Source organism: Armigeres subalbatus, chromosome 2 (assembly GCF_024139115.2).
Source record: "Armigeres subalbatus isolate Guangzhou_Male chromosome 2, GZ_Asu_2, whole genome shotgun sequence".
Lineage (NCBI taxonomy): Eukaryota > Metazoa > Arthropoda > Insecta > Diptera > Culicidae > Armigeres > Armigeres subalbatus.
The window spans coordinates 63,188,106-63,204,140 of NC_085140.1; the positions used below are offsets into that span (position 1 = coordinate 63,188,106).

At 42.0% G+C, this 16,035-nt stretch overlaps 3 protein-coding genes across 3 annotated transcripts; 2 read left to right on the forward strand and 1 right to left on the reverse strand.

The window, feature by feature from the left end:
* Window positions 1–102: 102 nt before the first annotated feature.
* On the forward strand, window positions 103–1,268 carry LOC134208750 (ubiquinol-cytochrome-c reductase complex assembly factor 1). The gene is made up of 3 exons (XM_062684647.1): window positions 103–278; window positions 341–1,036; window positions 1,102–1,268. The coding sequence occupies exons 1-3, from the start codon at window positions 246–248 to the stop codon at window positions 1,183–1,185; spliced, it is 813 nt and encodes a 270-aa protein (XP_062540631.1). The 5' UTR covers window positions 103–245; the 3' UTR covers window positions 1,186–1,268.
* Window positions 1,269–5,760: 4,492 nt separating this feature from the next.
* On the forward strand, window positions 5,761–7,902 carry LOC134208995 (uncharacterized). The gene is made up of 3 exons (XM_062684973.1): window positions 5,761–5,888; window positions 6,221–6,692; window positions 6,782–7,902. The coding sequence occupies exon 3, from the start codon at window positions 6,820–6,822 to the stop codon at window positions 7,900–7,902; it is 1,083 nt and encodes a 360-aa protein (XP_062540957.1). The 5' UTR covers window positions 5,761–5,888; window positions 6,221–6,692; window positions 6,782–6,819.
* Window positions 7,903–14,225: 6,323 nt separating this feature from the next.
* Window positions 14,226–15,804, reverse strand: LOC134208748 (putative methyltransferase C9orf114). The gene is made up of 2 exons (XM_062684644.1): window positions 15,303–15,804; window positions 14,226–15,199 (listed from the first exon to the last, which is right to left on the reverse strand). The coding sequence occupies exons 1-2, from the start codon at window positions 15,682–15,684 to the stop codon at window positions 14,271–14,273; spliced, it is 1,311 nt and encodes a 436-aa protein (XP_062540628.1). The 5' UTR covers window positions 15,685–15,804; the 3' UTR covers window positions 14,226–14,270.
* Window positions 15,805–16,035: the final 231 nt, after the last annotated feature.

The following is a 16,035-nucleotide window of genomic DNA, read 5'->3' on the forward strand; positions in this document are numbered from 1 at the left end:
CAACACCAATGCTTTGTCTATCCTGAAAATAACATCTGTTTAGCTGTCATTCCATATACGAATTCAATTTCAATCTCTTGTCGTGATAAAACAAACCAAAATATATTTACGCTCACGACAGAAGCCGTCATTTTTTTCCGATTTATGTAACACGATGCACTAAGTTTGTTGTTTATTGAAAAAGTATCACCAGTTCGTAAATTATTTGTAAAACTAACTGCTAAAACGATTATTCATCGAAAACCATGTTACGATCTCTATCCGGAAGAGTCAGTGGGGTAAGTAATGTCAGTAGGCTTTAATTTCGCGATTAAAATCTCTATATTTTGCATCCCGGCAGTTGTCGATTGAGTCTACTCGTACCCTACTCCGGTGCACTGCCATTCGAGCTTCAACAATCTCGGCCGGTAACGACAATGGAAAACATAGGCAATACACGATGACGACGGCACTGGTTCAACAAAAGGCACTTTACTCCAGCAGTTCGCCGAATGCATTTCCTACGCACACCACAAAAACCGACGAGGAAAAGGATGGCTTCATTAAACGATTCATCAAAAAGATGGGTTGGATCGACAACTCGCGCGTCCGTCTGCGGGTATCCAGTTGTGTCCTCTACGAATCGGTGGCCGACAGCATCAACTACAATGAGTTCTTCACCCACTTTAAAATGCCGGATACGTTCAACACCTGGTTCCTAATCACAGAGCTGCACGTCTGGATGCTACTGGTACGTGCCATGGCTGAGGGTGCCGAAAAGGATGCCGCCGGACGGTTCATGCGTAACTGTATTGTTGAAACTATGTGGAATGACGTGACAACCCGAGCGAAGCAATTGTCAGCACATAATCCGTCGGTGGTGAGACCCCAAGTACAGCTGCTGTCCGAACAATTTCAGGCCGCGCTGATTACCTACGATGAGGGAATCAGCTTCGACGATAGAACTCTAGCTTCGGCACTGTGGAGACGATTTTTCTCTGGACACTGTAAAGATTATGAACAGTTGGAGCTGCTGGTGAAGTACGTGAGGAAACAGGTTCGTGGCGAAAGAAAGGCAGGGTAAATTTGTTGGATAATAATGATCATTTGTATTTATTTCAGGTGGCCATGCTAGACGAAACAAGTCGCTATGATTTTGCTATAAAGCCCAAGATAAAATGGTTACCATTGTTGGAAAACCATTAATTATTGTAATGTACCTTCAGATATGACAACGGTTTGTAAATATATTCATGTGCATACGAATGCCTACACTGTGCTTGAAATAAGGTAACACAGAATCATTTCATTTGAAAAGCTAGCTGAAACCAATATAACATAATATACCTATCCATCGGTTTTTCATCATGACTTTCTTTAGACACACCCAGTCTACGACTTGCCTTAGTCCATGATTAAATTGAAAAATAAGCTGTGCTTACCCATACGATTAAACCTGGTTTAAGCCTTAAGCGGAGGAGAGGAAATCGGCCCTAAAGGAAGTAAATTTTGAAATAGGTTGTATGGTGAACTTATGATACAAACAACATTGTATTTTCCTTTAAAGCAAACTAACAGATTGTTGGTTGAAGTTCTAAAAATTATATCGCCTTTTTCAAGGTTGTTTTCAAATTTGCGGAGCTTTAAACTGCAGTCATACGCATATTTGTCCCATGTTTGCTGGGATTCACTATATACATGGGACATTTATGCGTATAACGGCAGTAAAGATAGTAAATATCTACATCGTTGCGTAAATCCTTTTAAAGCCTGTCGTATACGGACATGTCGAAGACGCTATTGCAAAAACCCGAAAGGAGCTATAATTTAAGAAGTTAATACATTTCATCTATAGCATCAATCATATTCCTGGGGGAGGAGTCATTAACCAAATTTCCTGGGGGCGGAGTCAAAGTTTTACAACATGTCAGTTTTGTGTGTGTGTGTGTTTTTTTTTTTCTTCCTACGCAATGGAGGGGGAATCTGCTCAACAGACTTCCTGGGTTGGACGTCCAGGAAGTGCGGGGTTAGGGATCACCTCCATCAGCAAACGAGGGAGGCAGGACTACATCCCCGACCCGCTAAACCGTTTCCATTACTGCCAATCCCATCGTCGCTTCGGTACAACCAGAGAAAATAATGCTTCAAAGGGGCCAGTGCACAACGCACCCTTGAGGTTAGCTACGTGTCCTTGCAGCACCGAACATCGTGACTCGCTTTTTTAGAAGAAAACCATGGTATCGTGCCAGCGCATTGCCGGCTTTCCAGGTCCACGCCCTATGTCCTCAGAAGGTGGGAAGGGTCGACCTCGCGCCTGCTTCCCTCTGCACGGCTGGTATCAAGAATAATGATGCCGCGTGCAGCCCCAATCTGCGATAGGGCCTATTCGCCAACACACAGAGGGACTTGCCGACACGGTGCCTACGCCTGCCCCAGCCTTGACGAGGACCCCTTTCCGTCCTTGCACTCGGAACCCGCCCGGTTGACCGACGCCGCGAAAGCGACGATACCATGTTGTTCTTTGCAAGGCCACTTGTTCGATAAAAGGATCGTTCGACCACAGGGCACCGGTATGACCCATGAAGCCATTCCTCGAGTCCACGCACCACATTATTCTGTGTAGCTCCGAGACGATTTGGACGATAGCCGATAAAACGGCGTTCCAGCCAACTTCATCTTTACACATCCTCCTCCGGCAAGCATGTGGTCACGCATTGAACGAAAACGCGGGCATACGAACACTTGTTTCGCCGCCGGGCGAGGCCGAGTGTCCGAACCGGTGGACATACTGTCTGAAGCAACCATGACCTGTAAGGGGCCGTACACATATTACGTAAGCACTTATGGGGGGGAGGGGGCTCGGTCAATATCTTACGCTCCATATAAATAAAAAATCAAGTGTATGAAAAAAATCTTACAAGGTGGGAGGGGGGTCGAAACACCCAGAAAAATTGCTTACGTAATAAGTGTACGACCCCTAAGGACCAGGGTCAGGTGGAAAGTGATGTCCCCATGGCGCCTCTTCACCCACGTACCTATCTCCGGTATCAACCTATTTGTCCATCTAGCCTTAGTGGAACTGTCCCACGCACGCTGCCATTTGACCATTGCCGCGCATTTCGAAGCACTCTATGTCTTCATCGAAAACAATGTCAATAGGCCTCATACCGGTGATGACGCAAAGTCCATCGAGCGACACGGTACGGTACGCGCTCGCAACTCTTAGGCACATGAGCCTACTTTCTAACTTCGTTCTGTAGCAGTTAATACGCAGGGCCGTGCCCCAAGCTGGCCCCCCATACCTCAGTATGGACAGAGCAACGCTAGCTGGCATAAACCGCAGAGCTATTGGACATCATCCGGGACAATGCCACTATAGCTGTGGAGGCACGCTTGCAGGCGTAATTGACGTGGCTACCAAAGGTGAGCTTATCGTTGATCATCACCCTCAAGAGATGAAGCGTTCAGAGGTGACCCCGCGGTTGACCGCTTGATGCTCCGACTTTTAGTTGTTAACAACAACCACCTCTTGTGGTGAGCCAGTTCTAACTTCCTGGAGCTCATCCACTCCTCCACAATTGCGATCGAGTGGGCTGCAGTCAACTCCACCTCTTCGATCGATTCACCGTAGACCTCCAGCATAATATCATCAGCGAAGCCGACGATTACCACGCCCACCGGGAACTTCAACCTCAAGACACCGTCGTACATGACGTTCGATAACATCGGACCCGGTATGGAACCTTGTGGAACCCCTGAGGTTATGTCAACGCACTTCCGCCCCGCATCCGTGTAGTATACTAGTACTCGATTCTGGAAGTAGCTTCCGAGAATCTTGTACAGGTACTCGGGAGTTCCAAGACGCATACAATAGAAGCATACAATAGCTCTCCAATAACTCCCCTCCTCTTACGCTGGGTAGCTATCTCCTTTCGGAAGCCAAACTGGTTACTCGATAGACCATCCGCACCCTCCGTGCGTATGAACAACCTGTTGATGATGATCTTTTCGAGCACCTTCCCCGGTGTATCAAGCAGGCATATTGGTCTATATGACGGCGGATCCCCCGGTGGTTTTCCCGCCCTTGGCAATAGGACCAAGCTCTGCCTTTTCCATGCTTCAGGGAAGACTCCCTCGTCCAGGCATCTCTGCATGACAGATCTGTACATCTCGGGAGCCTCAGCAATGACCGCTTTGATGGGCAGGTTCGGAATACCATCCGGTCCTGACGCCTTGCCTACACTAAGGACTGTGCAATCCCCGCAAGTTCCGCCACGGTTACTCTTCCCTCGTAGGCCACCTTTGCCCCAGGAACTTGGGTCATGACGTGATCCTCTCTGGCATCTCTAGAGACCGCTCTGTAAGGGCCATCGCCCCACGTGTCTTGGCCATTACGACCCTATAGGCGTCACCCCATGGATTAGCGTTGGCACTTCGACACAGGCCATCGAAGCAAGCTTTTTTGCTTGAGCAGGCGCGGCGCGGGTTCGCAATTGCTTGAGTCCACCAGTAAGCCCGTGGCCTCCCATTCCTAGGATGGACTTTCCTAGGCATGGTGGCATCGCATGCACGCGAGAGTACTGTTACCAGCTGCTCGCCGCTCAGACCGAGAGTATTGTGCTCGCGGCGGAGCGCTACCTTAAACACCTCGTCGTCGAAGTACGATGTCTCCCACATACGAAGGCTAGGCCTCGCCCCTTCTTCCGTCCGCTGAATGCTGGTCGTGTAGTCGATACTGTAGCGAACCGCCAGGTGGTCGCTGTGAATGTAGCCATCATCTATCCTCCAGTTCGAACTACTCGTTTGGCCAGGGCTCCAGAACGTAACGTCGATAATCGACTCGGCCCCGTTCCAGCTGTAGGTACTTTTGGTACCGACATTGACCAAGTCCACATCCAACATAGTCAGTGATTCCAGCAGGATCTGCCCTCGTTGATTCGTGGAACGGCTTCCCCATTCCACGGCCCAAGCGTTGAAGACACCAACTCTTACCAATTACCGTTCCTGGTAAGGATCCGCTATGATGGCGATTTCCGTCCCCCATTCAGCAACTGTCTGACACAGCAGTTGCTGGGCTGTATCACAGTGGTTCAGGTTTAGCTGCGTTACCTGCTTGCTGTTCACAGTTTTGCTGGAACAAGTCAAACAATTGGGAGGGTTCGTGCAGCATTGTGCCTTATGTCCCTCCAATCCACAGCGCCGGCAGAGCTTGCTTCTGTCAGGGCCTTTGCAGTCCCATTGCGTGTGCCCCGGTTCCAGGCCCTTCCAAGGACCGGGGACCGTATGCGAATATCCCGAACGCACAGTCCGTTAAGGGATTCCGGAACCGTTTAAGCTGAGTTGAGTGATTTTCGTACGTTTGGCCCTTGTCTCGAATACGTTTTCTTGAATATATGTACATATTTCCAAAATAATTTAAACGTTAATATAATATCATTTTGTAGAAGAAATCCAAAAAATATCCAAAACAAAAATTAAAAGCAAGGGGTACCGTGGCACAAACGCTCCCACTATTCTCCAATTATAACTTCAATATAAGCCTTATTGTTAGAACCTCTGAAAGTGAATTATATGTCAACCTCCTTGTAGCGGTGTAATCCACCTTTCAGATTCATAAAGATCAGTAACAGGAACAGTTACCTCGAATGAATATGATGAGAGTCGAGAGAGTAGAGAGTGAGCTAGAAGTCATAACATGTAACGAAATAGGACTGAATACACGAGATCAGAAGTTCTTAGACTGTGAACACGAACGCATGTTTTATTCTTATTTTAGCCGAAAGTACCAACCTTTTCAGTGGCGACGAGGACAAAAAAAAGTGAAAAATCTTAGTTAACTTTATCGCGCGTGAAAAGTGAAGTGGGTGTTTGGAAGGAATATTCCGTATTCGCGTGGAAAGTTCTTTCGCGTAAGTTGTTTTTATCGTGAATCCCACCACATGTCAGCGTAAGCTACATTACATCGTAAGACTGTTTGCAGTTTGAAATTTTACTCCAGACTTGTTTTGCCGTTAAGGTGGTTGAATATCATAAAATTCATTTTTCCTAACGAGCCGCAAAGCAATTTATCTGTGAGCAGATTCAAAGAGCATATTTAATTCGGTTAAAATAGAAAGCTTTTGAGAAAATATCTTTCACGAAAACGCCATTTTGGATCTAACAATAGGATTCCCTTTCATTATTTGGCCGTTTTTATTTCTGGTGTGTTTCTCACCATTTTGTATTTTACTTTTGTTTATAGTGAGCACCTATAGAGCGTCAACGCCATTTCTACCGCAAATCTGAGTGTCATCCTTTGGATACTTTACCTTACAAAAGTATACCGAGTACACCGTGAGAGTCACACATTGAACGGTTTTCCAGTGAGTACCAGTGAGTACAATTGTAATAGCACCGGTGGTGTTCCGTTTCCACGGTTCCTATCTTACCTAAAAGTGTGACGGTGGGAAGACAGGTGCGGTGCATTGTATGCATGCAAGTGCATCCGCAAGTGCTATCGAAGGTTTGTTCTGTGAGGTCGTATACGCGTTTACAACCAAAAAAAGGGGTGTTGCTGCTGCTGCTGTTTGTTTGCTGTTGTTGCTGTGGACCTGCTTCCGTGTTGTTGCTGCTGTATTTATCTTTTGCTTCGTGGGACCCTTGTTGCAAATATATCGACGTCGACTCATTCTGAGTAGGGTGGTTATACATATAATTGACATCGTTGTCATCAGGTATGTGGTTTTATTTCTTATATTGAATGCAATTTTACCTCAATACCCCAACGTAGTTCTATGCAACGCAAGTATTTTGTTATTTATAGTATTTTTTAGTGCCTCGCCTAATAAAAACAAAGACAAGATGTCTATTAATCCTACATCTGAGCCTTTTATCCCCGGTACTATTCCCTTTTCCCAATATCAAGAGCAATTAGAGTGGATGTTTGAGCATAATAACTATACGGAAGATAGATATAAAACCTCGTTTTTGGCTGTTTGCGGTACCGAGGTGTTTTCTCAGTTAAAGCTTCTGTTTCCAGGACAAAGTTTGAGAGAATTAACATATAAACAAATCACGGATAAATTGAAGCAACGCTATGATAAAAAGGACTCAGATGTTATCCATAGTTACCGATTTTGGACACGTCGGCAGGGGCAATATGAGAAGGCAGTAGATTTTGTTTTAGACGTTAAGCATTTAGCAGAACAGTGTGAGTTTGGCGATTTTAAAAGCAGAGCAATTAGAGATGTGCTAGTTATCGGCTTGAATGATCGAGGTTTACAAAAGAGACTTTTTGATGAGGATGATTTAACTGCGGCCAAAGCCGAAAAAATAATTGTTAATCAGGAGCTTGCTTCTGATAGAACACTGATTTTAAGTACCGATGATGATAAAAAACCTGGTATAGTAGCTCGTTTAGGTCGTAAAGATGATAAACCTTATCGCCAATCTAGATTCAGGAGCAGAAGTAGAAGTGACAGCAGAAGTTGGCCCAGTGATAGTCGCAGAAATGACAGATATAACAATAAGAACCATTATTCCGAAAAACAATTTGTGTGCTCTTATTGTAAGAAAAAAGGGCATGTTAGAAAATATTGTTACCGACTAAGAAACAAAAGCCCTCGCAAATCTCAGACAAGTGTAAAGTTTTTAGATTCTCCCAAACCGTCAAGTTCGGGAACTGATGGATTATTCAAGCGTTTAAAGGAAGATATGGAGTCAGATTCTGACGATGAACTGCCGTGTATGATGATTGCATCTGTGAATAAAATCAGTGAACCTTGTTATGTAGAAACAATAATTGAAAAGAAGAGAATAACTATGGAAATTGATAGTGGATCGGCTGAAAGCGTTATCTCCGAGAATATGTACATGCGGTGCTTTAAAAATCTGCCTCTAGAATCATGCAATAAGCGTTTAGTAGTTATTGATGGAAAAAGCTGAAGATATTGGGAAAAGTTGAAGTCTCTGTGCAGTTAGCAGGCACCCGTAGGAAACTATTTTTGGTGATTTTGCGCTGTGAGAATGATTTTGTACCGTTAATGGGACGTACCTGGCTCGATGTTGTTTACGAAGGTTGGAGGAATGTTTTTGGGAAATCGATTGCGGCTATGGAAAGGATCAATGCGATAAATGACGAAGAAAAAATTTTTGAAATAAAGCGTAAGTTTCCGATAGTTTTGACAACGATTTATCTAATCCTATAGTTGGATTTGAAGGCGATTTAGTTTTAAAAGATAACAAACCCATTTTCAGAAAAGCATATGAAGTTCCGCTCCGTTTACGACCACAGGTTCTAAAACATTTAGATAATTTGGAGAAGGACGGTATAATAACGCCAGTGGACGCTAGTGAATGGGCGTCGCCTGTTGTTGTGGTGATAAAAAAAAATCAAGACATACGTTTAGTAATTGATTGTAAAGTTTCAATTAATAAGGTGATAGTTCCGAATTCATACCCTTTGCCTTTAGCGCAAGATCTTTTCGCTACATTAGCAGGATCTAAAGTTTTTTGTTCTTTAGACTTGACAGGTGCATACACACAACTTTTACTTTCTAAACGATCAAGGAAATTTATGATCATTAATACAATTAAGGGTCTTTACGCCTACAATAGACTCCACAAGGAGCTTCATCGAGCGCCTCAATATTCCAAAAGTTATGGATCAAGTACTTCAAGGTTTGGAAGGTGTGTCGTGCTATTTAGACGACGTTTTAATTGCGGGAATAGACTACGAAGATTGCCAAAAGAAGCTTTATTTAGTTTTGGAACGTTTAGCGAAAGCTAATATTAAGGTAAACTTTAATAAGTGCAAATTTTTTGTTAAACAGTTGCCATATCTTGGCCATGTATTAACTGACAAGGGTTTGCAGCCTTGTCCAAATAAGATTGAAACTATACGCGAAGCAAAGGCTCCAAAAAATGTTTCAGAGCTTAAGGCTTTCTTGGGTTTAGTCACATATTACGCTAAGTTCATTCCACATTTGTCTACAAGGATCAAATGTTTGTATACCTTGCTGAAAAAAAATGTCAAATATGTATGGAGCAGTGAATGCGATACAGTTTTTAATGAGTGTAAACATTTTCTAATAAAGCCAAATGTTTTAGAGTACTATGATCCCGAAAAACCTGTGGTTGTTGTCACGGATGCCTGTTCTTATGGTCTTGGCGGAGTTATGGCACACATAATTGGAAGTGAGGAACGTCCTGTAAGTTTCACATCTTTTACTTTGAATGATGCTCAGCGAAAGTATCCCATTTTACACCTAGAAGCTCTTGCAGTTGTGTGTACTGTCAAGAAGTTTCACAAATTCTTGTATGGAAAAAAATTTACAATTTTCACCGACCACAAACCTCTCATTGGAATCTTTGGAAAGGAGGGAAGACAGTCACTATCTGTAACGCGGCTACAGCGTTATGTGATGGAATTGTCTATATACGATTATGAAATTGTATACCGGCAGTCATCAAAGATGGGGAACGCAGATTTTGTTCCAGGTTTCCGGTTGCTCATGAAGTGCCACGTGAACTAGCTCGAGAATATATTAAAAGTTTAAACTTCACTGACGAATTTCCGCTTAATTATAAGGAAGTGGCGAAGGAAACTTCCAGGGACGAATACTTACTGAAAATCATGTGCTTTGTTGACAAAGGATGGCCTAAACGACTCGATAAAAGTTTTTTAGATATTTATTCACATCATCAGGATTTAGAGATTGTCGATGGTTGTATCCTATTTCAAGACAGAGTTGTTATTCCTAGTGTTATGAAAGTGAAAGTTCTTGAAATGCTTCACATGAATCACTGTGGAATAAATAAAATTAAGCAATTGGCTCGTAAAACTGTCTATTGGTTTGGTATGAATAACGATATCGAAAAGTTTGTAAAATGCTGTAGAACTTGTAATGAGACAACAACACCATCTAAGAAACCACCTTATTCTCAATGGAAAGCAACTAAAAAGCCCTTCAGTAGAATACATGCTGATTTTTCCATTTTGAAAAAAAGTTTTCTAGTCGTTGTAGACAGTTTTACAAAATGGATAGAGATTGAACACATGAAATACGGAACAGATCACAAAAAAGTAATAAAGGTTTTCCTTAATATTTTTGCCCGTTTTGGTTTACCGGATGTTTTGGTAACTGACGGAGGTCCGCCTTTTAATTCTGATTTGTTTTCCAGATTTTTTAAAAATCAAGGCATTATGGTATTGAAAAGCCCGCCATACCATCCAGAAAGCAATGGGCAAGCGGAGCGTATGGTGAGACTGATTAAAAACGTTTTTAAAAAATTCTGATTGATCCAAAATAAGAAAACTAGAAACCGATGAGCAAGTTGCCTATTTTCTGATTAATTATAGAAATATATGCCTTGAAGATGATGGGAAGTTCCCTTCGGAGCGTATGCTGTCTTATAAACCAAAAATTTTACTAGATTTAATAAACCCAAAACATAATTATAAGTACAATTTGACAGAATCAATTGATGATCGACATAAAGAATATGGTTTAGATAAGTCATCTGACCATTTTACTGACCTTAAAAGCGGGGATCTGATTTATTATAAAAATATTAATCCAACTGACATAAGACGATGGTTACCTGCCAAATTTCTGAAACGGATCTCCACAAATATTTTACAGGTGTCGCTAGGGGAAGAGTGATTTCAGCTCATAAACGTCAACTAAAAGTAGTTCCTGCCTCTCGCCGGAAGGCCTCAAGGACTTTTGCTTTCCAAGGAGAGTGCTTCATTACAAGCTGGGAATGCTACAGCAGAACAGTTGTCAACGGAAAATTGTGTCGAAATGCTGCCAGCGGTTGCAAGCACCAGTAAACGTAGAAGAGAGGAGGATGACGATTCGAATTCGAGCACCGATTTTATGGCTTTGCTGCCGATTCATTTATCTTCTCTGGTGAGGATTTCGAATATGTCAGTCGGAATCGAACTGCGCAACCAGCTGAAGAGTTTCGGCGTTCGAAAAGAAGATGTGTGAAGAAAAGAAAGAAGATTATGTATACTATTGAAATTAACTGTTATCGAATTCTCAGTTTTAGACGTAAGTTGTTTTGTTTTGAATTTGATCTGTCGAATATATATTTATTGGTCTCTCAACTAAACGGTGAAGAAGTTGTAGCGGTGTAATCCACCTTTCAGATTCATAAAGATCAGTAACAGGGACAGTTACCTCGAATGAATATGATGAGAGTCGAGAGAGTAGAGAGTGAGCTAGAAGTCATAACATGTAACGAAATAGGACTGAATACACGAGATCAGAAGTTCTTAGACTGTGAACACGAACGCATGTTTTATTCTTATTTTAGCCGAAAGTACCAACCTTTTCACTCCTCTCGTATGATACATGTAAAATTGTGTTCGAGAAAGCAACCGATTTTGTTATTGTAACATAACTAAAATAACATATAACTTTTCCCATATTATAATTTGCTCAAAAACTATTTAGCATATTGTTAAAACAATTTAGTATATGTAGACGTATATGGTTACGATGGATAATCTGCACAGCTGTACCAGTATAATTTCGAATGGTTGTAAATTATATAGGAGGCAGTAATTTAATAGTTCAGAGCAGAGTGTATGTAATTAAGAGTGGCGACACTGTCAGAATTGGAACAAAATTCATCTGTCATTCCCATACAAATGCGTGTTCCAAACGAGCAGGAGACCTGTCAAATGCGGCACATGTCGCCACTCTTAATTACATACACTCTGGTTCAGAGGTATGCGGGGTATTAAACACCTCTAACTTGATTTTACTATGAGCCGAGCTGTCAATCTGTGGACTAACTGCCAAGCAGTCAAATTTCCAAAGACTTTTAAAATGCAGAGTGAATGTAAATAAGAGTGGCGACACTGTCAGAATTGGAACAGAATTTCATCTGTCATTTCCATACAAAATCGTGTTCCAAACGAGCAGGAGACCTGTCAAATGCGGCACATGTCGCCACTCTTAATTACATACATTCTGTTAAAATGGATTTCAAAAATCAAATTTAGGGTCTATGCAATGAGAATAGGGGTCTATGAGTGCGTGAAAAAAATATGCTGTAGCTCAGAAAAAGGGGGTCTATTAAATTAATAAAAAAAAACAAAATGTATATCAAAATTAAAAATAATCGTTTCTTACTTTCCGTGAATTCAGTTTTCCGTGCATACGAGGGATTTGACGCATAAATTGATTTATATAGGTACCGCTATAAATGAATAAACCATAAATGTCAACACAAAAAAAATCGGCACCAACATTTCAAAAGCGCGAAACTGCTTTTATTCGCGAAGTCGAAGCAAAATTCTTCACACAAACAATGACAGTTCTTTATTGCTACGTTTTGACAGGGCAAGTGAATTGAACAACTCAGTTGAATTCAATTGACTTGCCAAAAGTTGAACATGTTCAACTTTCTTTTCGTTCAGTGAACTGAATTAAATTGTTTACACGTTCAGTTTGCGTTAGATTCAAGCGACGTGCTCAATTCACTTGCCTTGTCTAAACGTAGCATATGGGTTTTTACAGTAGAGCAACAGAGAGGAGGGGATGGCGGCCATGTTTCACTCAAACTCTGACAGATAGCAATGGGATTTCCCATAGGAGGGAAGAGCAGAATTTGCTTCGACTTCGCGAATAAACAAGAGCTCACGTCGCTGGTGGATTAATTTGAACCCACCCACGCAATCCAAACGCCACTGGTGGAAGTAGCGAATCCTCTTCTCAGCGGTGCTAAATTGAATGGATGAGCACACCTTGGAGCACACATTAGCCTACCAGCGACGTGAGAAGCTTTCGTTTACACAATGCAATAATATTTTACTATATAGAAATATATAGATATATATATATATATATATATAGAAAACCCGCGAATTTCGCGACTGGAGGAGCAAATTCGCGACTGTTGTAACCGTTGTAACAGCCAAGATTTTTTTATGTACAGGTTATCCGACTTGTCAATATTCTAACTCAGCCATCTTGGATTTTTGTATGGAATTTATGCTCGTTTATTTACGTTTTGCACTGAAAATTTATGTTTCCCCCCGCCGCGCTGGTTATTCCCATCTACTGACGAAGTCGGAAACCTGTACATAAAAAAAATCTTGGTAACAGCCTTGCAACCCCTTTTGAGTAGTTTTGGTTTTAAGTGTATTTCTGCGGTACGTAATTTATGACGACCGAAAATGGTGTTTTGAACTTTTTGATTCCAAAGCACGAACAGAGAACAGATGTAAAATAATTTACCGTAAAAACGTACATTGTAAATTACAAATAACTTGAAGTTTACTAAATTTGTTTAATAACCATTGAAATGTAAGTATCTGAGCAATAAATCAACTTCTTACAGTAAAATAATATTCCATATAGCTAACTACTAGCCGATTGAAATAGTTTTTTACAATTTTCAACCCAGGTTAAAATTCTGATAGTTTCAAATTAATCAATATCAAATTTCGTTTCAAGATTACCGAATTTGACGAATAAATCTGTTACGTTTGAACCGCTTTCCATTTAATTTTGTTGGTGTTAAACATTGGCCATCCCTCGTTCAAAAGTGTAGTGTAAAAGTATTTTCTACTACAGAATTGCCATCAACTTTTTTTTGTGGCTCTACAACCCAACATGAACAATGCCTGCTGTTCAACTTATTGTATTAGCATTTCCTCAGTTATGAATTGAAAGCTTTTCTATGCCCAGCATGAGTATGTTTTTTGCGTGGATACAACCATGCCCAGGGAGTCGAGGATGCCCACCCGAAATCATCCTGGACCGGACCGAGAAACATACTCGTCATCCCCGGAACTGAAGACCCCTGTCATTAACTACCTACCTTGATTACTGCCAATAATCGCAATTTTATAAAAATTAGGCAAATGAATTCAGAGCAGGAGATATCAAGTTTATTCATTCTGCTTATTCTATTCACAGATGCACATCAACAACATGACCCAGCAACCGAATGGCGAGACAGGCTCAAACTCGAATCTCTACATGCGCTTACAGCAATCGCAAACCATTCGAGCCAACATTCAGAACATCTCCCAAATGCTCAACACCGGTCTGAGCCCGGAAGCTTTAGATCTGTGTGTTAAGCTACTGGAAACAGGTGTCCACCCGCAAGCACTGGCAGAAGTTGTAACTCAGATTCGACGCGAAATGGCAGCCCTCGAATCGGACACACAGTAACTTCGCCAAACTTGACCCTCATAGAAGGAGCGTTCTTTCCATAAATGAGATTATATGATGTTGAAGAATATATAGATTTAAAAATGTATATACTTACGTACTAACGATTTATTGATCCTAATCAAACCTTGACATATCGTCTTCTGCTGATGGAGCCACATTAGAATGATCTGTTGATTGCTTTTGAACCGATTCCGTGATAGGTGCTGGTTTTTTACGAGTGTTCTCATTGAAGGCGTACTGCTGAATTCCAGTGTCTTGACTCTGTGGAATCGCATCAAAACTTGTGAACTGTTTCGGTTTGATAACAGGCTCCAGCTTCTCTCCAAGAGCTGCCAGCGATATCAGAATGGCTTCTTCTGTTCGCACTGTTCTGGACCCCTGGCGCGGAACCGTGTTCAAATATTGATCGAATAACTGTTCCACGTCGTCGATGTTGAGCTTGTTGTCGTTATCTAATGCTGGTTCTAATCCAAGAACACCCCCAAACACTACAAGAGAATGCTTGTATTTCAAGCTATTCGGCTCAAGCTCTTGAACGTTGGTGCCTGTGTCGGATGTGCCAATAGTAAGGTCATATCCTCCCTTGTAGGGACTCTTCGTGAAAACCTGTGACAGGGAGTTAGCTATTCGAACGGTGTAACCCCAATAAATTCCGGTTTCCTGTCGCGGCTGCGACGGTGGTACCACTTTTGCTCGAATCTTTTTCGATTTCAAATCCACACCCGAGGGCATTTTAACTGTGACGCGTACCCCCGGATCCAGATGAGTGTCCACCAGCACATCGTTTAATAAACCCACATTGACGAACGAGGATTTATCGTTTTTGGTGGGTTTGTTGGTAACAATTCCCTCGCGGAACTGGAATTCACTCGCTTGACGGAGATGGTGTTGCGAATCAAGCGGATTGAGTAGTCCGCAAAATTTCAAGTCGTTGTGAATGGGGAAAAAGAACTTCCTCAGATATTGGGGACATTCTAGGTACTGGAGAATGCGAGCTAACTGAACGCAACAGCGGCGGGCAGATGTACTTCCTTCGGATGTGTCTGTAAGCATGTATGGTTATTTGTTACTCTACTTAGTAGAAAGTTCTTTGTGCCACAAAAAGGAACCTAATGTAAAAAATTAAGCACGTTTTTTAAAACTTACCAACTGTGCCCAATTTTTCCGTCGCCTGATCACCAGTTCCACAGTCATCAAAGACCACTACCTCATCAACTTGGAAGATGCATGCCGCCCGTGCAATCTGACCGGCCAGATAGGTTCTTAGCTCCGCCGATTGGGCATTGTCCAATATCGATCCGGGGACGGCAATGCTTAACGTTGAAACAAAGTCCTTCTCCGCTACCACTTCGGCTTTGACCTCCACCGCAGCGGCCTTGTCGCGCTCCACCTGTTCGAACTCCCGCTGAACCCGTTTTAGCAAACGATCCTGCTTTTTCTTCCGTTTGAATTCTTTCCGTTCGATCTTTTGCCGTTCCGTTAACTTCTTCGGAATGTTCTTATTTGAGGAATTCCCGGTTGGTTTCATTATTTTCAGCTAATTTAACCGAATCCAATTTAAAAATTTCGGGAAAATAATCCAAAAAGTTATTTTTTTTGTAAACAAGACATCAAAGCACGTGTGAGCAGCGATGCCAACCTTTCATATTTTTCATAACGTTCAAATAAAGTTGCTTCACGACAATCCAGGCATCGCTAATCGCTAAATTTACAATTTACTAAATTTACAATTATATAATTATGAAAAGAGCCGTACACATATTACGTAAATACTTATGGAGGAGAGGGGTCCATCGTTTTCTCACGCACCATATAAATAAAAAATATTTGCCTGAGAGTACACTCTGGTTTAAACAAATAAGATGGCATCCCTGATGTG

Excerpts from the sequence above, each read along its gene's own strand:
- LOC134208750 (XM_062684647.1), top strand. The coding sequence starts at position 246 with ATGTTACGATCTCTATCCGGAAGAGTCAGTGGG. Across the intron at positions 279-340 it reads TATCCGGAAGAGTCAGTGGG|TTGTCGATTGAGTCTACTCG; the intron begins GTAAGTAATGTC and ends GCATCCCGGCAG. Across the intron at positions 1,037-1,101 it reads TGAAGTACGTGAGGAAACAG|GTGGCCATGCTAGACGAAAC; the intron begins GTTCGTGGCGAA and ends TATTTATTTCAG.
- LOC134208995 (XM_062684973.1), top strand. The coding sequence starts at position 6,820 with ATGTCTATTAATCCTACATCTGAGCCTTTTATCCCCGGTACTATTCCC.
- LOC134208748 (XM_062684644.1), bottom strand. The coding sequence starts at position 15,684 with ATGAAACCAACCGGGAATTCCTCAAATAAGAACATTCCGAAGAAGTTA. Across the intron at positions 15,200-15,302 it reads GGAAAAATTGGGCACAGTTG|ACACATCCGAAGGAAGTACA; the intron begins GTAAGTTTTAAA and ends ACATGCTTACAG.